The 23166-nt window shown below is 51.3% G+C and overlaps 1 protein-coding gene across 4 annotated transcripts in view; it reads left to right on the forward strand.

The window, feature by feature from the left end:
• The window catches only part of GIGYF2 (GRB10 interacting GYF protein 2), a 114570-nt gene that overhangs the window by 81977 nt on the left and 9427 nt on the right, over positions 1-23166 (forward strand). For 3 of the 4 annotated variants that reach the window (XM_045296315.1, XM_045296316.1, XM_045296318.1), the window contains exons 10-24: positions 2241-2458; positions 2552-2714; positions 2811-2999; positions 5152-5348; positions 6268-6427; positions 8190-8356; positions 10526-10617; positions 10699-10806; positions 11734-11834; positions 13121-13221; positions 14849-15010; positions 16712-16870; positions 18709-18918; positions 20400-20522; positions 23107-23166. In XM_045296315.1, the coding sequence (XP_045152250.1) occupies positions 2241-2458; positions 2552-2714; positions 2811-2999; positions 5152-5348; positions 6268-6427; positions 8190-8356; positions 10526-10617; positions 10699-10806; positions 11734-11834; positions 13121-13221; positions 14849-15010; positions 16712-16870; positions 18709-18918; positions 20400-20522; positions 23107-23166 (2210 nt within the window). The remainder of the gene's footprint in view (positions 1-2240; positions 2459-2551; positions 2715-2810; positions 3000-5151; positions 5349-6267; positions 6428-8189; positions 8357-10525; positions 10618-10698; positions 10807-11733; positions 11835-13120; positions 13222-14848; positions 15011-16711; positions 16871-18708; positions 18919-20399; positions 20523-23106) is intronic. The other variant, XM_045296317.1, reaches the window with a different exon arrangement.

Raw genomic sequence — 23166 nt, forward strand, 5'->3', positions numbered from 1 at the left:
CGGAGACAACAACATGCACAAAAACAGGACAGAGCAAAACCAAGCAACAATGTACAACAAAACAGCAACAACAACAAACCACTGACAAAGAACAAATAAAAACACACCAAGAAAGAAAAGCTTGTAGTTAGTTCAAGGATCGCTGACCTTTAGGAGTGTTTTCCAGTCCAGTCTGTTGGGCACCATGCCCTGGCCCCAAAGTCCACCTTTAGCATTCCCTGGGGATCTTGCTGCTCCATTCCCTTGCTGTTCCGCTGCACTCCCCCAGTGCTTTGCTTCAGTGTGGTGGGATCAGATCGGGTGCGATTCCCACACTGTGTCTCTGGTGTTGTCCCCCGCAGGGCCATGGGTCAGTGAGGGCCATCATGCCCCATAGTGGGGCTGGCCATGTGGCCCTCTCTGTTACTGGCTGTTCTTGTCCTCAAGGATGTGCTCCCGTGTGCTCCGATAGATACATCTCTCTCCCGGAGCTGCGGATTCAGTGCCGTCCTTTGAAATAAATTCTTCTCAGGGGAGGTGCAGGCATTCACTTAGTATTTGGGACTGGGGCCAGCCCCCCAGATCTCTCCACTGGCTCCCTACTCCGCGCCGGCATGTTGCCTTCACACCTTGGAGCACTGAGTTGACATCTGCTCCCTCTTTTCCTGTGGAGATATAAACAGTACCCTCCCCTTGGGTGGGTTAGGGCCCCATGCCCCCGCTACCCATTTCTTCCTTATTTTCATCATTTCTTATAGTATGGTTAATCTTTCATTAGAATGTAAGTACACTTCTAACCAAAATGATTTTGAACCTATTTTACCGTACGAAAGTAGTGTCAGCCTTTAGACCAGCTGCAAAGCCTGGCACACTCATGAAGGCAGCGCTCTGATGACAGTTAGCACCTGCCCCTCTCAGGTAGGGTCACAGCTGGTGGCTATGATTAAAGCAGCTAAGTTGTCCCCTCGGGAAAGTCATGAGCAGCACTCGCCAGATGCCTGGGAGGGCAGATTCCTCTCGCAGGGAGTGTGCGTGTGCACAGAAGTGCGCTGTTGGGAAGGGATGGGAGCAGAGGATCCAGCAGCTTACCGTGGACACACCGTCGAGCAGTGGCTCTGGGTTTGCATGTCAGCTCTCAGACCCTCCTAAGGTGGCCTGTGGTCCTGGCCTGCTTTCTTCTGTGTGTCTGCCACAGAGAAAGTGGTCAGTGATAGAAAATTCTAGTCATTGAAAGCCTGCCCCTCTCCCTGAAGGCCCAGGCAGGTTGGATTTTAACAAAGGTTGTTTCTCCTTTCTCTCATAAATACCTGACGTAGGCCTTTGAGTCGTAGGCAGTCTGTTCTTTCGGAGAGTAATTGCAGTCAACAGTGTGCTAGGGTGGACTTAGGAATGTCCTCCGGGCTGACACCCGGAAATGAAAACTCCCTAGGGAGTTTTTGGAGCCGTGCAAGGGAAAGTGGAGCCGGCACGTTACTCGGCGAAGTTGAGTTGGATGGAAGCCGCTTCTGACCTGCCAACAGTCTTGGTGCTCCAACTGCTGGGGCTTTAGGATAGCCAGCCACGGTGCCACCTCATAGCCTGTAATTCCATGACTAACTCCCTGTTGGGAATCAGGGCCACAGCTTAGAACAGTCACTAGCAAGTAGTGATGAGTCTCATACTCATCCCCAGGTTCTGACCATACCTGAGAGGAATGAGGTGTGCGTGGGAAGCTGAACCTCAGAGAAGGCATGGGCCTCCCTGTGGGAATAGACAGCCCTGCCTAGGTCTCTGGCTGAGAGCCGCAGAGGGGCTCTCCAACATTTCAGTCAACTATCTGTAGCTTACAGTGGTTCTCAACCTTCCTAATGCCGTGACCCTCTAATATAGTTCCTCGTGTGGTGACTCCCCCCAACCATAAATTATTTTCGTTGCTACTTCATAACTGTAATTTTGCTACTGTGATGAATTGGGCGACCCCTGTGAAAGGGCCATTTGACCCTCAAAAGGGGTTGCGACCCACAGGTTGAGAACCACTGACCTAAAGTGTCCTTAAAAGTGCTTGGTTTTACATGTAACTTGTAAAGTCAGAGCATGTCCTACGGCTGTCTTTCATGGACGCTAAGGACCGCTGGCATGCAGTGAAGGCTTCTGCACCCTGAATTTCATTGACTTTGCCTCTCCTCCTCAGAGGTTTGATGGGCTCTAAGTCACCGCCATTGTGACTTTGTTGCAAGCCCTCGCTGTGGCTCTTCTCAGCTTGCTGTCTTCTCCTCACCCAGACGGCCCTCGCTCTGCAGGCTGGCGAGAACACGTGGAACGGCGGCGCCGCTTCGAGTTTGACTTCAGGGATCGTGATGACGAGCGAGGCTACCGCAGAGTGCGCTCTGGCAGCGGGAGCATCGATGATGACAGGGACAGCTTGCCGGAGTGGTGCTTAGAAGATGCCGAAGAGGAAATGGGCACTTTTGACTCATCGGGAGCGTTCCTCTCTCTGAAGGTGAGAAAATGGTTGCTAGTACCATGACCAAGGCCTGCCCTCCACCTCCTGCCAAGTGTGCTGTTGACCTTTGGCTTTATGTTCTCTGGACAGAAAGTGCAAAAGGAGCCCATTCCAGAGGAGCAGGAGATGGACTTCCGGCCTGCAGAGGAAGGGGAGGAGTGCTCTGACTCTGAGGGCAGCCATAATGAAGAAGCCAAAGAGCCCGATAAGACAAATAAGAAAGAAGGAGAGAAAACAGACAGACCAGCTGTTGGTAAGGTTTATTTTGGTCTTTTCCCATTTTAAGCGTGTTTATGTAATCAAACGGAACTTCCCTAAATTGTTAAATCAAGATTACTTTGTGCTACAGAAGCTAGTGAAGAAGCACTCCAAACCTCTTCATCGTGTGCTAGAGCGGGCACTCCTGCCGATCACCCACCCCAGGAAACCACGCAGTTGGAGGGGCAAGAGGAAACCCAAAAGGAGCAAGCAGAAAAGGTGGAGGAGGAGAGTCGAACGGAAAACAGTTTACCAACCAAAGTGCCCAACAGAGGAGATGGTATGTACGTGTGAGAGGAGTGGCACCCAGTCAGCATTCTCCCGAGGCCAGGTTTGCCCGGCTCAGTGCCTGCCACTCAAGCTCCTGGTGGGTGAGGTCTCGGACTTGATTACCTTACTGGGAAGCCTGGTGACACAGTGCTTCCCAGGTTCCAGGCAGAATGGACCTCTGGGGGCAGAGCTCACCCGTAGAAGCTCTACCTCTTGCAGTGCTGCCTCAGCGCCTACCTGGCATCCATCTCCTGCCCTGGCCTCACCATCTCTGCGTTCATTTCAGCCCCCAGCAGACAGCTTAGCAGCCTTGCCTGTGATAGCTGGGTGTGTGCTCAGCCCTCATTATCAAAATTTGACAGTTCCAGGAGAGGCAGAAAAGATGTGGTCGAATGTATACATGTCCTTCCCTCATCTGTCCTCTAAGAATAGCATGAGTGGCTATTTCTAGCTGATGTTACAGGGGATGATTTTAAAATTGCTCATAAATTACCATGTCTCCTCTTCGATATACCAAAAAGTAACACTGTCAAACCCAATATTAAAGGGTCTCCCTCCTATGCCACTGGTCAGCCATCCTTGGTCCCCGAGGCCCTGCTCACTTGCCTCCATGTCACATCACTGGTCGGACTTCAGGCCTAGACATTGCTCCCACCACGAAGCCCCAAGCTGTCTCTGACTTGATGATTTCTGACACCATCATCATAATTTGTAGCCACCTATTACTATGTGAAGTCAGTCCCTCGTCTGTCTTTGCCCATTAAACTAATTATTTTGGAGGGCTTGGACCAGGGATTTCTCTTCAGGTTTTTAAAATTTATTTTTTATTGTCTAGAACATAGCTGAAGTGAGTGCATGAATTTAGTGAGTATTTGAATCCGTACTGTTCATAAGTGGCCCCGTGGCCCCGTAGTATGGACCCATTGTGTAGGCAATAGGGAAGTTTCATCTGTCACCTGCCCTGTAAGTACTGGTGGCACATTTCATGGAAGGTACATGCCTGGCCCTTAGTGTAGAAGATGTCGAGATGGAACCCAGGCAAGTCTATTTTGAGAAAGCTTCGCAGATATGCCTTAAAGGTTGACACTGTGGATTTCTAGTTTGTAGGGGTCACAAGGTGTTAATGGGTAGTCTAGGGCAGATGGGAATGGTCGGAGCTCCCTGGTGGCCAGGATCAGACGGCCAATGGTGTTGGAGCTTATCTTTGGACAATAAGTCAAATCTGGAGACAGGTAAGAGGCTGGATTGAGGGAGGACCTCCTGGCTGTATGAGGAGGTGGGACTGCGCTGGGCTTTGACAGGACCTGGCCCAGGTGGGAGTGTTGGGGTGAGGAGGAGGAGAGGTGGGAGAGCGTGCTTGAGCATGGGCACGGCAGTGGTGCGTCGGCAGCTTGTTGTACTGGCAGATGGGCTGCCATGTAGCCTCCCAGTCCACTGTGTGTCAGCACCGTGTTGACACAGCGCTTGTGAGGAAGGCAGCAGCAGTTGTTGCAGCCAGCCACTGCCTGGCCCTGAGGGAAGAGTGGAAGTGGCAGAGATAGCTGAAAGCAGCGTGACACTGTTCACAGGAAAGCCCATACGGGAGGGGAGAGAGTGCTCACTTTGAGCTTTGATTCGGAGGAGCTTGTGGGAGAGGGGAAGAGTTAGCCAGGAAACAGCTGGGAATGAGGGACCTTGGCCTTTGGAATGTGGTACAGCGGCTAGATGGGCAGAGTGTAGGGCCAGAGTGAGAAGGAAGAGCAGGCTCAGAACACAGTCAGGAGTCCATCCCCTTTGAGAAGGTAGGTGATGGGGGAGGAGCCAGAGCAGAGGCTTCAGAGGAAAAGTAGAACTGGGGTGGTGGTGGGGTGTTTGAGTGCAAGGGAAATAGGAGGAAGACTGTTAGATGTCATGGGGTGGGGGAGGGAGGACCAAGTAAGGCCACTGCTTCTCTTGAGAGAAAGAAACCTTATTGGGAGGCTTATTGGTGTAAGATTGTGGCAGGTAGAGGTAGATGCAGTCGTTCTCTAGTCTAGCCTCTGTTCCCAACACAGTCCACATCGCTCGGGTCCAGCTAACCAGATGCCCGCAGGAGACGGAGGGAGAGGGGTGCACTTCCCGAGAAGGTCTCGTCACTGCCCATTCTTCCCAGGATGTTCATCTGTCTCAATCTTTCCCTCTAGAAATGGTCCCTGAAGCCCAGCAGCCCCTGTCACAGACGCCTGCAGATGCAGCCTCTTCTCTCCTCATTCTTTCGCTTCCTGCTCCCAACCCTAGCCCTCCCCTCCGGCCAGTGGAAACGCCAGGCGTCAGTGCTCCTGGTATGGGCAGTGTTTCCACAGAGCCCGACGACGAAGAGGGTCTCAAACATCTGGAGCAGGTGAGCAGCAGCTCTCAAAGTGACATAAAAATTAGAAAGCTAGTAAGGTGACTCCAGACACCAAACTTCGGTGCTTTGTACATTTTAAGCTCTGGAACAGTTTGTCTAGTATTTATTTGAGTCGTTGTCTTTCAAATCATTTCATGCTTTTACGTTTCTGCTATGTAATAGTCACCATGTGGTTATTGCCCTCAGCTGTTTGCTTTTCCTTTTGGAAATCGATGGAATGCCAGAAATGGTGACTGCGAGCATCTGCGCATGGGCACCGTGTCTTCTGTGGTTTTTGTCTCAAGTGTAACTGGGAAAATAGTCCTGTAGCTGCTCAGGATCTCGACGTTTTACTCCCTTCTCTAGATTTCGCTGAGATTGTGTGTACCACTGTTCAGTGTGGTGTGGGGGAGGGTAATGCTCACTTTCCTTCGGGGAAGGCTGGTTAGTGGTGAGGAATGCTGAAGAGGGGAGGGGTGGAGAGTGTCTTACAAAGGCATGTGCAGAACTGCATTTGCAACTAGTTTGGTTCGGTCTTTTGTCCTGTTTGCATCTGGGCTTTCAGAGGGTTAGTTTGTCCAGTTTAAAATTGACCAGTGACTTCTTGGTTTAAAAACCACATTTCTTAATGTGTTGGTTAGAAGCCTGGGCTTTGATCTTAGCCAGTTTGTCTTCTACTTAATCATTTTGAGACTTGCACAAGACTTGACTCCTCTTTCACCCTCAGTAGAATGGGGAGAATATCTTTCTCATGGCATTGCTGGGAGACGTAGACCGTTGCCTGCTTTGCTCCATGTGTAAGGCCGTTCACAGCTCCAACAGTTTCCAAAAACACAGTGGATGCTATGATTGTCTGCATAAGTATTCATTTAGGATTGTTTCCTCAATCTCTCCCCACCCTCCCTTCCCGTGTGTGTGTTTCTGCTCGTAGCAAGCTGAGAAGATGGTGGCATATCTTCAAGACAGTGCACTGGATGATGAGAGGCTGGCATCAAAACTGCAGGAACACAGAGCAAAAGGCGTCTCGATTCCGTTAATGCATGAAGCAATGCAGAAGTGGTATTATAAAGACCCCCAGGGAGAAATCCAGGGTAAGCCATTTCTCCTTAGTCCGTACAGACTGCATTCGCCGCCAGGTTCTAGAGGATGTTATTCTGAATAGGTATTAGGAGACTAAATCAGTTTCCTCCAAAATCTACCATCTTAGTATGTGGGGGGCAAGAGGGGGTTGTTGTCGATGAAAATAGCGTGAAGCGAAGCAGGATGTGATGGCTCTTGATAAGGGTGTAAGGACAGTGCTGCATCTGCTTCCAGCCCAGTGCGTTTACCTGTGAGTTGTCTCTCCCCCAGGCTCTGTAGTGAGAGCCAGGATCACTCCTGATGTTGATGATTTGTGCCTTCTGTTTTGTTTTGTTTTGTTTGTCAATCTTGCTGGAAGTTTGTAAATGTTACTGATTTTTCTAATAATCAGTGCTTTGTTTCATTGATTTTCCTCTCTATTTTTAAGTTAATCGGTTTGTGCTCTGTATATTTCCCCCCTTTTGCTTGCTTAGGATATATTTGTTATTGTCTAGTTTCTTGAGGGTTGGAGCTTAGATTACTGACTTGACACTTTGGCTTGAGGGCGGGGGTGCTCTTTTTAAAAAAATCATTTTATTGGGGGCTCCTACAGTTTTATCACAAGGCATACATCCATTGTGTCAAGCATATTTGAACATTTGTTGCCATCATCATTTTCAAAACATTTTCTTTGTACTTGAGCCCTTGCTATCAGCCCCTCCCCTCATTCCCTACCCCCTCCGTCCTTCACAAACCCTTGATAATTTGTAAATTGTTATTTTTTTCATGTCTTAACACTGACCGGTGTCTCTTCACCCACATTTCTGTTGTCCGTCCCCCAGGCAGGGGGTTACATGTAGATTATTGTGATCGGTTCCCCCTTTCTCCTCGGAGACTCTTTTAATGTAAGCATTTAACAATATACAGTTTCCTCTTTTTACTTGTGTCCCATCCTATTTGCTATATCACATATTCATTTCCTTCTAGTTCAGTGTCTCAAAGCGACTTCAAAATGTTTTTGTGAAAAATGGAATTAAAAGATAATAGGATTTTTTCATTAACGCTTGAAGCCCTCGTGTGTGTCTTAACTTTTTTTCCCTTTAATTTTCCTCATTTGACCATGGGTTTTAGAAGTGCATTGTTCAGTTTCACAGCTTTGGAGATTTTTCCGGTTATCTTTGTAATTGATTTCTAGTTGAGTCCCTTGTGGTTGAAGAACACACTCTTCATGATACAATTTTTAAAAATTCTTTTCAGCTCTCTTGTATGGTCCAGAATCTGGCCAGTTTTGACACAGGTCCTGTGGACACTTGAAACACTTGTATGTTTTGCTGTCGTTGAATGTCCTGTACATGTTGGATAGATCTTCATGGCCGAGGGTCTTGTTGAGTTATTTTTCCCTGATGATCCGTCTGGCTGTTTCCAGCAACTGAGCGAGGGTTAGAAGGCTGTTGAAGTCTCTAGCTATACTTGTGGATGGTTCATTCGCAAATCAGTGTGTCTTCAGCTCTGCCTTGTAGTGCGGACACATTGAGAGGTGGGGTCTGGCGCTTCTCTCGTTGCATGAAATGGTGCTGAGAAGTCAGGATCGATAAATCAGACCTTCATTTCAAAGTGATGTCTGTTACACCACCTTTGGAAAGGAATGAAATTAAGGTACCATGCAAAGTGTTCAGTGGGGTTGCCACTTGAAAAGGTAGGCGGCACCTCTAGATGAGGGTTAGAGAGATTCTTTTCAGCTCTGTACCAGCAAGGATTCCTAAGTGCCCTTTTGCTTCATTGGTGGCCCCGCAGGTCCCTTCAATAATCAGGAGATGGCAGAGTGGTTCCAGGCGGGCTATTTCACCATGTCTTTATTGGTGAAGCGAGCGTGTGATGAGAGCTTCCAGCCTCTTGGTGACATCATGAAGATGTGGGGAAGAGTGCCTTTCTCGCCCGGCCCCGCCCCCCCGCCTCACATGGTACGTACATGAGCTCACTGTGAACATACATCAGTACTTACATCTCCGTGAAAACCCAGCTTGATGTCATACGTGGTAGAAATCACTAAGAAATTCGGGAGCTGATTCGGAGCCTGTAGATGTCACTTTAATGATCTGTCCAAAGTCAGTCATTTGTGCTCTTCTGCTTCCTTTTCCTTTTTTCCTTTTGATTTTTGGTAAAATCCCCACACAGCCACGGAGAAGCATTTCGACGACGTCTGCATGCACAAGTCAGTGACGTGGATCGTGTCCTTTCTGTTCCAAATTTCTCCACCACCATTAGTGTAAACACACATTCCCTGAAGCTCCCCACATCCTGCTTCACAGTTTGTTGGTGGGATTGAGTGCAGCGGGAGGTTAGGGAGCTCCTTGCACTCCTCCCCAGCAGGACCATGGACGTTCTTGGATGTGGGTGCAGTTTTTCTCCCCTGAGAGTGACACACTCCTCAGAGCTTCTTGATCATTGACACCAACTTATGTTCTCATGCTGACATTACACGGAGCTTCTGAGTCCTCCTTTGTTTCTGAAGCCACAGCTAGGAGCCCAGCTCTTCTAAAGAGACCGTGCTTGGGAAACAAGGCACAATATAAGAGCAACTTCTTGGTCATTGGAACAATAAAGTATTAGCCCATGTGGCTTCTCCTTGGGTATGTTTTGTAGGAAGTCCGTCTTGCAACCTGGCACCTGTACATAGTTCTTTAGCGTCACAATTACAATTCAGTTATGCCTACACCTTAACCCTATGATACTGTGAATTTTCCCCCACCTAAGAAAGTTTGTAAGCCAACCACTTCATGCCTTTATCTCCCCCAATTTGGGGTATCCAATTTATGTACTGCCCACTTACATCAACCCAGTTCTCTGAGAAGACAATCATATTTTTCGACATGAAGAGTCTTCATTCCAATCGGAACCTTGTGAAGTCTGCATCCATAAGCAAAGTCAAATCCAAACAAATCTTGCAAGCTGAAGCAGGAAACTGCTAAGGCAGCTGCACCCTGGTGCGACCATCACAAAGCGAGAGATCCGAGAACTTGAAAGGCGAGGCTCACCGAGCCATTTATCCCTCCGCCCTTCAATTAATCCCACATGTGTTTATCGTCCAGGTTGGCACAGTAAACTAAGTCAGGAAACAAGGCACAATATAAGAGCAACTTCTTGGTCAGTGGAACAATAAAGTGTGGGCAGAGATAGATCTTCATAGTGCACATGACCAATACTGTGGGCACTTTCCCATCTTCAAGTTCTGTGCCTGTTTCTCTAGTGCGCGCTCACCCCGACAGCCACAGTATCCTTGGGTACCTCTCCACAGATGTAGAGTGAAGGTCAGAGCCTCCCTTTGACCTCCCAGAGCCTGCCCAGGCTGACATTTTGCCTTTCTTTGGGTTAGTGAGAAAAAAAGAGGCCCCTCAATTCAGGCGACTCCCACCCCCCAGATAGTCTGTGCAGACTCTCATCAGTGCAGTAGCAATCCAAGCGCTTCACTAATGATTTGCTTGAGTTTAGTGTGTGTCATCTTTAGACCGTATCTCTTTTTATCTTACACTTCAGATTTCATTTATCTTCTCATTTAACTTGAAAAATTAGACCTGGTCTTCCCTGTTTGAAATGCAGTACAAAAATAGGGTTTTACTGTACTTCCTTCCTCACCCTTCTGTACTAGTATCAATGGAGACCACCTCGTTTGTGTGTAGAGAGGGTTTTCAAAGCTCATTCTGTGTAGTTTAAACTGGATCAGCATCTTAAAGAAAGTGTCTTTGTAGGTGTCCTGGCTCCATGAAATATATCGACTATAATAATTTCCTTAGCTCTTCATTTTGCTCTTCTCATGTGCTTCCCCTTCTCTCAGGCTACTGCTATCTCCACATTGGTAGCCCATGTGTGAGTAAGATGGGAGGATGCGAAGGCCTTCCAGGGGCAGCTATAGGAAGCACCGCTCAAGGCCAAGGTGGGAGGTCACCTTAGGAAGTGAGGGCTCTTTTCCACCTTGAGGAATCTCTTATTCTACAAAGTGTCATGGTGTCATTTTAAAGATGCTTCCTGAGAGGTGGGCGTGGGTGGTGCTGTGGTCCCCTATGGTAAGTGACACTTTCCTGCTTCTGCTTCCGTCCATTGCAATGGATTGAGTGACCTCTCTTCACTCCCAGGGAGAGTTGGACCAGGAACGACTAAACAGACAACAGGAGCTCACAGCCTTATACCAGATGCAGCACCTTCAGTACCAGCAGTTCTTGATACAGTGAGTGCGCGCATGCCTTTCAGAGGCTCTGTCAGTGCACTCTCGTGTTCAGGTGATGACACCGTCTCTCGCTCGTTGCAGACAGCAGTACGCACAGGTTCTGGCTCAGCAACAGAAAGCAGCCCTGTCCTCCCAGCAGCAGCAGCAGTTGACGCTCCTCCTCCAGCAGTTCCAGGCACTGAAGATGAGGTTGGTGGTCGCCAGGTGGTGTGTCTCATTGTGCGTGTGCGCGCGCGCGCTCACCTGCAGGCTGCATGACAGAGAGAAAAAAATTCTGGTATCAGAATAGCCACTTGCAGCATACACCGCCCATGTGGTCGGTGTATCAAAACAGAAGAAAGATAGGAGTAGTTAAGCTCAAGGTAAGACATTGGTTTCATCTTTTCACTCCTGGAGAGTCACTGTGGAATCATAAGTAGACAATAATGAGGACACTGAGAAGCAGTGTGGTATTACAGGAACAGCAAAAGCATTTGTCTAGGATCACAATCTCACTTTTACCTGTGCGGTTTCAAGATCGGCCACCACGCAGGTTATTAATTTTTTGAAGGTATTCTGTAAGGAATAGGAAATTAGACTAGCTGCCTTCAAGTTTTTTTTGTTTTTAAGATCATGGTGTAGTTGAGATAGTGTTGTGCGCATACTTGAAAAGGTATCAGTCCCTGCTCTCAAAAACCTTCGCCAATTTAATCAAAAGCGCTCACATTTTTCTCTTGGGTGTTCCCCCACCCTGTGAGGTAGGCAGGTTAGGTCAAGGGGCCTCTAAGAAGTCTAGGGACCAGGAGAGAGCCAGCTAAAAGGGCAGGCTTTGGACTTTGTGTGGGGGGGTGTTTTCATCACATGGTGCTTCCGCGGCTCTCTGGAAATGGTCAGGATATGTTAAGATAGTAGGTGTACCCATTTCTCAGATGTCAAGATCTCCTGGTCCGTGGGATTAGGGGCCCATGGAGCCTGCCCGTGTCTTTGATCTTTGGCAGTGTTGGGCATTAGTTAAAGCAAGGAAAGAGTTTTCTGGCTACGTATCCTGGAAAAACTCGAAATAATAGAAAAGTCCTCTTTGTCATGTTTAATTTTGCAAATACCAGACCAGTCTGCTTTGTCACTCCCCTTTGACAGGCTGTCTGATCAGAGTGTCCTCCCCCCAGTCACTCGGCCGGTGTCGGTGCCAGACCCAGGCTCCATTTGGGAGCTTCAGTCATCAGCCTCACAGTCGACAGGTAAGGACAGAGACCAGCCTTTATCTCTGTCAGGTTTTAGATTTGGATAATAGTTTGTGTTTAGCTTTTTCACATTTTGGGGTGTGTTTGGTATTGAGTGCCAATGAAAATTTCCTTTTTTTTTTTTTAAGTAGAGCCCAGTGAAGGGTTGAAGGCACTGTTTTGGTTTTTTTGGGAAGGTAAAGTTGACAACTACCCTGTGCAGGATTTGCTAGATCTCATTGAGTAGCTCCCGTTTCTTGTGTTAGAGCCAACTCTGATGCTACTCAAGCCAGTGAGGGGAGCCTTTCTAGATGCAGAGTAGTGGGAGCCAGCCTTTCGAATCACCCCACGGAAGAGAACGACCTGCCTGGAACGAACACCTGGTCTCATCCGATGGTCTTTCTGCGTCAAGTTAGGAAATTTCCAGATTGAGGTTTTGTTAAAGTCTTGGCATTGGTCACGGGCTTCTAAAATGAAGGGTTGACACTCACAGAGTGGATTGTTGGATAGTCCTGTTTGGAGGCTCTAGTTGGAATTAAAAAATCCCAGGAGCCCTGAGCCTTGATGCCTGTTTTTTGTTTGTTTGTTTTTGATTCCTGTTTTGAGACTACCCATCCAGGTTGTTGTTCTCTCAGCAACACTGTCCTGGGATGATGGGGCATCCCTTGGCCCTGGTCTCTGCTCTGGCCACCTGCTTTCTCTTGATAACCTGAATTATAGCTTGTTATTTTTGAAACCGTTCCCGTGTGGAATCAAGGTCTTTTATAGTTATTCCACGGGTTTTATACAGAGAGATATTATTTATTAGCCCATAAATTGACAGGCGTAGGCATTAGGAGGTAGGGACTGCCGAGGGGTGATGTCAGCCAGTCCAGGGGGTGTGGGGACACAGGCTCAGAATTGATTTTCTGCTGACTTTCTGCCCATCTGTTGCCGGATACGAGCCACCGGTGAGACCTGTCCAGACTCCTTAGCCCCCACTCTCTCCTTGTAGTGTGCTGTAGGGTCCTGGGGATACCCTGGGCTCTGGAGCTGAGGACAGACACTTGGGTTGGAAGCCTAGCAAAGCCACAGGCTTGTGTGGGTGCAGAACTGCCTCTGACTGTTTTTTCTTCCTCTGTGAAAATGAGGTGATGGACAGACACCTTCTAGGGCTTGTTGAGGACCACTTTGTTGCTAAATAAATGCTGTTGTTGCCTTCATCTCTGCATGTGGGGTGGGATGGCAACACCGAGCAGAGCCCACTGGCAGTCTGGCCTTCTGGGTCAAGGAAGCGGCCCTGACACGCCCCCGCCGTCCTACAGGTTGGGAGGGCAGCAGCGTGTGGGATCTTCCCCTGGACACCACGACGCCGGCACCTGCCTTGGAGCAGCTTCAGCAGCTGGAGAAGGCCAAGGCTGCAAAGGTCTGTGGCGTGCATGATGCGGGCCTTCCTCTCGGTCAGCTGGGCGGGGTCCCGTGCTGGCCGTCAGCTCCCTCTCTGCCTCTGCACCCTCATTCCTGATTCTCAGTGTGCCCTCTGCCCCGGAAAAGGCCCTCAAACCTCATCACAGAATTCAAACTTGGTGAGTGGTTGTGTGGCTGACCCTGAATCACCATGGCCTTGTGGCCCTTGTTAAGTCCCATTAAAACTTGGCGCCCGGACTTGTCACCTGCGGGACACCTGTGCAGAACTGCCCATGCACTGCTGTCAGACCAGGTCTGTAGTCTCCATTAGGGGGCTGTAGCGTTTGTATGCAGCCCCTGCTGTCACCGGAGAGCACAACACTGACTTTAGACCCTGTGCCCGTCGCCGCATTTTCTGGACGAGCTGGGAATTGTAGAGAGCGCCTTTCTACCACCTCCCATCACCTAGCATCACGGTCTGGCTTCTCACACTCCCAGGAACGCCTGGTTCCTCTTTCACACCTAGTGCACCTCTGCCACCTGAGGTGGTGACTGTCTTCCTAGAGTGCCTGGTCAGGGTTTATCTTAAATGAGGCCCTGGTCCAGATACTTCCCAAGGGCCTTCCAGTTCCCCAGTGTCCTGTGTGGCGAACACGTTCTTGATGAAGGATGGGCCCTTCATGGGGCTTGTGGGTCTGCTCCAGGGAGGGAAGGGCATGACAGTGACAGGGTGAACAAGAAGCCCACCGACCTGGCAGTGTACTTCCAATGCTCCGTCTGTGAACCCACTTTCACTTGGGAGGGGGTTGGGGCTTAGCCCAGTTGCAGGGTTTGGGCATGGCTGTGTAGAAAGGAAACTGCACCCACAAGGGCCCAGCAGTGCATGCGGACGGACACATTGTGGCCCCCCACTACCCAGGATCCTGGCTGGCTGGGAGCACACTCACATTCTCGCTGTTCACGTGCAGATAGGTGGAAGGAGAGGAGAGTAGGGGTGGTGAGACCAGCCAGCTGGGAGCAGCCGTGTCCTCTGGGCTGTGCTGCAGTTAGATTGTATTTCCAGGTTGAAGGGTGGTGTTGAAAGTAAGCTTGGGGGTGATGTTTTTTGGCGGGAAAAGGTGGCACTGAGCTGCAGGAAGTGGGCAGAAGAGGTACTTGGGAAACAGGGGAGGGACTGGGGTGTGGGTGAGGAAAGTGAGGTGTGCCTGGAGCCCGGGTGCTGGGGGCACAGGTATTTAGGGAAAATGTGTGAGACAGGAGTCATTAGTGATTGGTCTCTTCGCTTGGAAGAGCTCTTCTAGCCTGTCATACCAGCAGCTTCCCCACACTGCTGACTCCGCCGCTCGCTACCCTGTGTAGAGAAAAAGGGACAAGACCCTCAAGCCAACTGTGCGCGTGCCAGTGTGCATTACCACCTGGCTGGCCTCTTGGTCAGCCCATCTAGTGTGGTGTGCTTAGTGGCTGTGTGGAGTGTGGAGGGAGGTGCCCATTAGGGAGAAAAGTGCCCTCTTCCCTCTGTTTAGAGGGCACGACGCTACGAGCAGAGGAAGGGGTGCCGGCCTAGTTAGTGGTCAGTATTGCTCAGTAATGTCCATGGTCTGGGCCCGGCTCCAGGCAACTCAGAGGACTCTGGTGTGTATTCCCAGCTGGAACAGGAGAGGAGAGAGGCGGAGTTGAGGGCAAAACGGGAGGAAGAGGAGCAAAAGAGGCAAGAAGATCTCCGGAGGCAGCAGGAGGAGCTTCTCCGGAGACAGCAGGAGGAGGAGAGGAAGAGGCGGGAGGAAGAGGAGCTGGCTCGAAGAAAACAGGTACACACCCCACTGACCCCTCTGGTGGGGGGAGGGGGCGGAGACCCTTGGGGGGCCGGGAGGCATGGGCGCGCACCTTTAGAAAAAGCAACTGTTGGCAGGGTGTCTTTGGTCTGACTAGGTCATTGTTACGTGAGGTCCTTTGTGGATTTCCTGCAGTTTATAAACCAGTTGGATGCCTGCCTACAACCACGAGGGGAGTAACAGGATGCAGCCTTGGAGGCCATAGTTTGAAGGCCAAGGGTGCCTTGAGAAGGATGTCTCTCTGACGCCTACCTCTGCCCTCACTGTGCTCTTTTCCTTGGTGCCTTCTGCTGTTACCTCTGTCCGTTCTGCAAAACCATCCGCAGAGCTCTTCCATTGCCATCAAGCAGATTCCACCTCGTCGTGAGCTTAAAGGACACAGTAGAACTGCCTGTAGGGTGTCCTTACAGAAGTCCGCTGGTCCATCTCTCGCCCTCGGAGCAGCTGGTGGGTTTGAACAGCTGACCTTTGGTTAGCAGTTGAATGCTTAACTACTGTGCCACCACGGCTCAATTGAATACACAGGCCTTTTGATTTTTGAGAGATGTCATTTGTACTCTGTTCCTTCATTTTTGACATGTGATGTCATTTTCTCCTGCCCAGTATGCTGTTTATACGACACCTTCTATTGTTTGTTGATAGGGAATTTCATTTTATAGAAGTATTTAGCCACATCCTTGTTATTGGTGGAGTGAAAGCCCTTATTGCTAAGTCTTTGCTTAAGCATCTGTCGCCGAGGTCTCACAGCCTTTTTCTGTCTGTTTGCTCATTGGCACTGCTGTTCGGGAGTCTTCTATTCCTATGCTGGGCCTACCTTCTTATTGGGGTGTATTTATAGACTAAGTGAAAGACATCCACCCTGTAAGAGCCCCAATCTGGTCTGTACCTCAGTGCTACACGGTGGTGGTCCCAAAAGGTACTCTGAAATAGCAAAGGACCATCTGAGATGAAGCTTCCAAGTTACTGCTCTGATTTCTTCGCATCAGAGTGTACATTGTCTTACAAAGGTGGGACGTCATATTGTAGGAAAACCCATTTCATTCTGTCTTGCTCAGCGTTTCCTGAGTCCGTCTGACGGGCCCTTTTCTGTGTAGTACGTGGTACTGTCGGTGGAGCAGCTCAGAACATGCTCTCCTCCATAGTGGCTTCTTCCCACTTCCCAGGTTGGCCGTTCCTCCAAGGGGAAAACCAAAAGGTTTCCCTCCAGGAAGCCTTCCCAGCCCTCGAGTATGTGACCCCAAAGCCTTCACCGAGTGTTGCTGCTGGACAGCGCTTTTTAAATTTATAGCTTTATTGGCACGTTATCCTCATGTCATACGAGTCAGTAGTTCAATCATACCAAGAAGAATCGTACAATCATTATCCCAGTCAATTTTACAACATTTTCTTTCTCTCCCTCTCTCTTTCTATGGTTAAATTGCTTCTAAAATGAGTTGTGTGATCACAGTCAGTTCATGTGTTCCCTCCCTGCTCTTGCATGTATCCTTTGCTCCCCCAACCCCCTCACCCTCCCTGTCTTCCACCCCCACCTCCTCTGCAAACCCTTGCATCAGTTCTTACCCACGCCTCAGCTCCTGTGCTTCACACGCTGGGAAACCCAGCAGAAACAAAGTAACCTGGCAGGCCTCTTTCTGTGTCTGTTGTAACGGACCCTCAGCCTCAGCCCTTTGTCGCTAGGAAGAAGCTCTGCGCCGCCAGCGGGAGCAGGAGCGGGCACTGAGGCGGCAGCGGGAGGAGGAGGAGCGGCAGCAGCAGGAGGAGGCTCTGCGGAGGCTGGAGGAGAGGAGGAGGGAGGAGGAGGAGCGGCGCAAGCAGGAGGAGCTGCTCCGCAAGCAGGTGGTGGGGCGGGGGCGGCTTGGGGTGGGGTGGGGGCTCAGTGCCGAGGGCTTGACCAGTCTGCTCACAGTTGTACTTTCCTGTGGAGGCGAGGCGGTGCGGCCATCCTAGGAAACCAGCACCTCCACACGGCTCATTAAACGTTGGCAAACTGTTTGGGACCGTTGGGATGTTTAGGAAGCTTGAGCAGCGGGTGTACAGAGTCCAGCACTCCTGTCTGCTGAGAGTCCTGAACTCACCCCGGCCCGCTGTGATGATTACCGCCCCTGCTTCGAATTCAGGTGTTCTTGGTTTTAAAATGGTGTCCCTCTCTGCCCCAGAGTGCCACCCAGGCCTTGAGTCAGGTTAGTTCTTGTGCCCATGGGCTCTGGCCTGGCCAGTTTCTCAGACTCCCTTTGGTTATGGTGACCGGGAAGGGTGTGCAGAGCTCGGGTGTCTGATGGGACTCTGCGCTGGGGTTTGTCTGAGGAACATCTCCGGGGTGACCGTTCTGGAAGGAGGCTCCGGGCAGTGAGTGCTGTGGCCCTGCGGAGGGCTCTTCCTACTGATGTTGGTCACCCGGCTGAAGTGGGGCCCGTCAGGCTTGTTCTCCCCTGCCCTGGCTATCTCCTTGGGTAAGAAGTGACTTCCCACAGCCCCTTCTGAGGAGGGGGCAGAGACGTGTGTGGTTAGCATGAAATAGAGCTGGGGACTGCCTGCTCTTGGGGGCTCTTGATTGGACCTCTCTTGGAACCCTCAGCTCCCATTCGACCTTCGATACTTCGTCAGCTGTGGGGGAAGGAGGTCCTGGGGACGGGGTTGTATGGACTGGTGTTGTGGCCCAGGCCCAGGGAGCACTGCGGCTTGTCTTGCCTTGTGTGCAGTGAGCAGGCTTGCAGAGGCGCAAGGAGACCTGAGGGCGCAGTGGGATGGGGTGGTGGGAAGCACACCGTGGGGAAGCAGCAGCAGGCAGAGGAGCCTGCTGAGGGACAAGTGACTGACGGAGAAGCGGCACTGCGAGCACCTGTGGGCCTGAGTTCCGGATAGCTGAGGCCGGGGCTGGAATCCAGTGGTCTTGAAAAGGTGCTTTGGTTCCAGAACTGTCTGCAGCCTCCTGGGACCCACGAGGCCAGGCAGCTCTTTGTGCTCAGCACACGGTCAAGGCGGAAGCTCTGTTGCACATGGTGTCGAGGCCCGTCTGGTCCCCTGGGGATCAGTGTTTCCACCCCCAAGTCAAAGGGGGGCCCGCTCTGCCAGCAGCCAGCACCGTGATTCCTGCCCAGGGCTCCTGCCTGAGTTCGCTTTCCACAAAGATCTAAAGAGCTGCCCATTTTCATTAACCCAAAGCAGAGGGTTTTCACTTTTCGCCAAAGAAGACGATGCTGTTACACTCAGTGCTTCTGCACAGCCAGTGAGCACCTTGTGGTGGGGTAATGGAGCTTTGAGGTGCTGCCTCGGAGAATTAAAAAAAAAAATTCATCTCACGGCTCTTGGGTCGATTGAATTCACGGTGACCTTATAGGTTTGACTAAACTGCTCTTGTGAGTTTCCAAGATTATATCTTAACAGGAGCAGAAAGCCTCATTTTTCTCTTAAGGAGCAGGTGGGTATTTGGAACTGCTGACTTTGAGGTTAGCTGCTTTGGGGTTCTTAACCACTGCTCCAGTAGGGTCAGATTTGGGTAGTGTGTTTTGGGGTGTCTGGGGTGCTCAGGAAATGGCAGCTGCTCTTTGGTTTTCCAGAGCGGACTGGCTTTCCATCTTGTGTCCCCAGGAAGTTTGTGCTTTTTCAGTGACCCAATGTTATGTAGACTTTTCTTGTTTTTCACTATCGTTTCTTTCCTTTTCCCTTCTGGGAAGGAGGAGGAGGCTGCAAAGTGGGCGCGGGAAGAGGAGGAGGCCGCGCGGCGGCTGGAGGAGGACCGACTGCGCATGGAGGAGGAGGAGCGCAAGAGGAAGGAGCTGGAGCTGCAGCGGCAGAAGGAGCTGATGCGCCAGAGGCAGCAGCAGCAGGAGGCACTGCGCAGGCTGCAGCAGCAGCAGCAGCAGCAACAGCTGGCGCAGATGAAGGTAGGGGGTGGCGGTAGCAGGAGAGGCCTGTGCCCTGTGGATGGCTGGGTAAAGTCGGTGGTAGTGGAGTTGCCGCTGATGAGTGTGTAATAAACAGATGGGGTTGGGACATGAGCAGTGAAGCAGGCCCTCCTAAGGAAATATCTCCTGTCCACGTTGGTCACCTCCACACGGAGTCTTTAGGGAGGGCACGTGAAGTAAGTAACCAGGCTTCTAGGGTGGATGGGGCTGTGTGAGAGAGGAACCAGCACAGTGTGAGGGGAGCAGTGAGTCTAGGCAGGGCCGAGTCCCTGGGGCTGTGTAGCCCTGCTTGCTTGGGACTTCACAGTCTGCAGAAGGAACAGCACACGGAGGACTTTCACATGGGGAACTGCTCCGTCATCTTCGCAAGGGCGTGCATACTGAGACGCTCAGAGACCGGCCTCAGAAAGCCAAAAAGGGAAGAGCACACCATGCAAGCCTCTAACGGCTGTGCTGAAGGATGCCGTGAGCTGAAAAAACGGGGAATGAATGATAGCGGAAAATGGAAGGAACACACAAGAGTCACGGTACCAAGAACAGGTTGCCATTCAGCTATTTCAGGAAATACATATGACTGAGACCCACTGGTGTTAAACGAAGGCTCCAAAGGCGTGACAGAATGCCAACGGATAGGCCTCCACAGGCTGGTGATGCACGAGAAGCATCCACTTGTCTGTGCCAAGAATTTGGAATACAGCTGCCTGGCCGACCAGCTAGGAAGAGATCCATGTTTGTGCCCATTCCAAAGAGCGGGTGTCCCACAGAATGTGGGAGTTAACCTGACAGTCTCATCACTCTCACGGCCAAGTAATAGCTTTATTGACAGAGCACTACTGGAGAGCCCAGCCAGACTCAGAAGAGGACATGGACATGGAATGAGTGAGTCCATTGCTGCCCTCGGATGAACCTCGGCAGGAAGCAGAGAATACCTTTGGAAAATGTTGTTCTGTATGTTGTTGACTGCAGCGGGGTGGCTGTGTGGAGCAGTGGGTGTGCCTTGTGCTGAAGAGCCCTGGGCTGACTCCCTTGGAAGAAGCTGGCTGGTGGGACTATGAATGCATTCAGGCCCCAAGTAGTTACTGTACACAGGTCTGCCTCTGCTCTCCCTTCACTCTCACGGGACTGGTGGACTGGACGCCCTGTTGCCTTGTGGGACTAATTTCCCCCGGTCTGTTTGTTGATCGCAGTGCTTGCTCCTCCTTTCACTTGATCTGATTCACGTCGCTTTGTGTGTCAGTGCCAGGTGTAATGTGCCTCACTCCTGAGAGGGTAGGTCAAATGTGTGTGGGTTCCATTCTGAATTGTTTAAAATCATTAAGGTTCGGGGCGGGCAGCAAATGCAGTCTGAGAAATTAGGAGCGGGGTGAGACTGGGGTTCAACGTTGTAAGCCGAGCCACGGTGGGCCTCAAGTGCTTCCTGCCCACCAGCCCTCACAAGAGCCTCTCCTTCCTCTCACCAGCTTCCCTCTTCATCCACGTGGGGCCAGCAGTCCAATACAACGGCGTGCCAGCCCCAGGCCACACTCTCACTGGCTGAAATCCAAAAGCTAGAGGAAGAGCGAGAACGGCAGCTCCGAGAAGAGGTGAGTGTCCAGGTTCGGCTAAGCTGCTCAGACAGTGTTCTGGGCAGCGAGGGGCATTCCCTGCTCACTGGTGACTGAGGGAAACCGTCTCTGGCAGGACTGTGGGCGTGGTTGTTGGGACACAATTTCCAGGCCGCAGTTCTGGCCCTGTAGGAGGTGTTAGCCCCAGACTCCGGCGACCCAGGCCAAAAGGGAGCAAAACGCTGCCCCTTGTCCCCCTTTCTCACCATGCTGAGTCAGACCGCCGTGGCTCATAGGGTCTTCCTGGGTGGTTTTGCAGCTGGGTTCCCAGACCTTTCTCCCTGGCCTGTCTTTGTCGGGAAGCTCGACTCAAACTGCACCCCGGCAAACACGCAGACCCCATTGATGACGCTTCACGGGTGAACCCCAGGTCCCCATGGAGGACGGGAAGCCTGCTGTGAGCTGCACTGCCCCTGACAAGCAGGAAGGTTTCACAGGAATGGGGGTGGGCAGCCGACACCATGTGTTTTCCCGTAAACGTTGTACTACTGCAGCTCCTGAGATAGACTTGTGGGTGTTTTTTACACTTATTCTGTGAGGTTGATGTTCCGGATGCATAGTACTCTCTCCCCTCAGAGGCAGGCGCTGTCCTGATTTTCCAGGATTGAGGAACCTCTGCCCTTCCACCCCTGTTCTCTGGTTCAGGACAGACAGGGTGGAGGGTGCAGGTCTACCTGGCGGCTGGGGTGGACTCACTGCCCCCGGGGGCCCACGCTCATCCCTTTGCACTTGTTCTCTGGGTCCCTTCTTGGTTCAAGTCGAGGGAGCACAGTGAGAACCAGAAGCTGCTCACCTCTCTTGCCCTTTAGGGAGATGGAGAGCTGAATGGATCGCAGCGCAGGAAGGGTGGGGGGAGAGAGGGGGTATGGTGGGTCTTGAGGGAGGTGGTGGGGACTGCCTGTTCTGAAGCTGGAAAAGGTACCCTCTTGTAGCTGTGACCTGGAGAGAGTGCTTTTGGGATGTGCTTTGAGGCCGAGCAGTCAGTTTGTCAGAGAATTGCCCACCATCTTCTTTAGACCAGGGGCTGCTTGACTGAGGTGGGTGTGCTTCGCCAGAGGCCTGCGGTGTCTCCGCGCCCACCTCCCAGCCTTCACTTCTGCCGGCTTCTCTCCGGAGTTTGTCAGCACATGACGGCTGCAGCGCAACGACGCTTCTCCTTTTGCAGCCGGAAGTTATTCCACAGTTGAACCCAAAACAATGTGGGATCAGAGTGGGACTGTGAGGTGTTAATAATTGCCTCTTATCTTCCTCTGATTCCTTTTCTATGAACCTCTGCATCTCCCACACCCCTTGCATGAGCTGTAAACTGCCACTCAGTCCCTTGCCCGGCCTCTGGGAGCCTAAGGCCGTTGCATGTCGTGGCCCCCCCCCCCCCCCCCAGTGTTCTGTTCTTTCTGGGTCTCTGTGGAATGTCTGCTGATTGTACCTTGCCCCTCTGGATGGACGTCTCCATCTTTTCTCTGCTTTTTTATCTTAATGGAACGTCCTGGTTTTATCTTTCTGGCCTCTCATGCTCGTAATACCATCTTTCCTTACTTCACCAGAGACCTCCTTTGCTTGGAGCCTTTCTGACCCTGCTGTTGGGGTCTCATTGGCAGCATCATCTCCCTCTGCTCCCCTCTAGGCTCGTTGGCTTACTTGCCGCTATGGTCCTTGACTTTCCTGTAAGCAGTGCCTGGGGGTGCCTGGGGTGACACTGGGCTTGGCTTCTGGTGAGGAGAGGTGCTTGCTATAGGCAGTGGGGACATACAGGGCAGTGGCAGACCACTTGCACCTTCAGCGTGGGCATGTGTGCTGTCCATCAGAAATACCAAGCCCAGGGAGGGTGGCCCCCGAAGGAAAGAGGTGAACGTACTCCTGCCTGTTCAGCCTCTCCCCAGAGGATCCCCCACACACATGCACATGCTCCAGAGAGAGGGTTGTCCCTGGGCTTAGGGGTGAGGAGCAGTCTGGGGTCTTAGAGTTTCTTCTTAGAGACTTTCAGGTAGTCTAGTGTGTTAGCCTTGTTAGGACCCCTTTCTTTAGGATAGCAAGCAATTCCTGAGCTTCTTGTATGTATTGGCCTGTGTTTGATCACCCTTCACTTAAAACCTACCTCATTGCTGTTGACTCAGCTCAATTGTAGTGACTTCCTAAGGCAGTGGGTCTGTGTGGAGGCAGGCGGCCTTTCTCCCCCAGACCGGCCGATGAGTGGTCTGCTGCTTGACCCGCTGTGCCACAGGACTTCATGAGCTATGCACTGGCTGTTGAGTCTCTTGTGTACACTCTGTCAGAACTCTAGGTCTCCACTTTTTAAAATACGTTATGTGAGGCTGTGGGACGCTCCTATGTTTATCCAGAAGCTCTCGTTGATTTTCTAAGAATTAACTCAGCTTTTCACCTCTTCTTTCCCATAATACCTGTGGCTTGTGACATTTTTATTTGTTACACAAGAATGAATCAATGGAGTGTCTCATGGAACGTGGTCTAGCTGCGACCTACTGGGCGTCCGTGTAGCCCACAGGACGTTTGAGCCGGAATGGTGCGGTGGGAAGTTGAGCTGGCTTTGGTTTTTGTGCTGCAGCAAAGGCGTCAGCAGAGGGAGCTGTTGAAGGCACTTCAGCAGCAGCAGCAGCAGCAGCAG

Source organism: Echinops telfairi, unplaced genomic scaffold (genome assembly GCF_000313985.2).
Source record: "Echinops telfairi isolate 266 unplaced genomic scaffold, ASM31398v2 ScPeMD7_3;HRSCAF=10, whole genome shotgun sequence".
Classification (NCBI taxonomy): domain Eukaryota; kingdom Metazoa; phylum Chordata; class Mammalia; order Afrosoricida; family Tenrecidae; genus Echinops; species Echinops telfairi.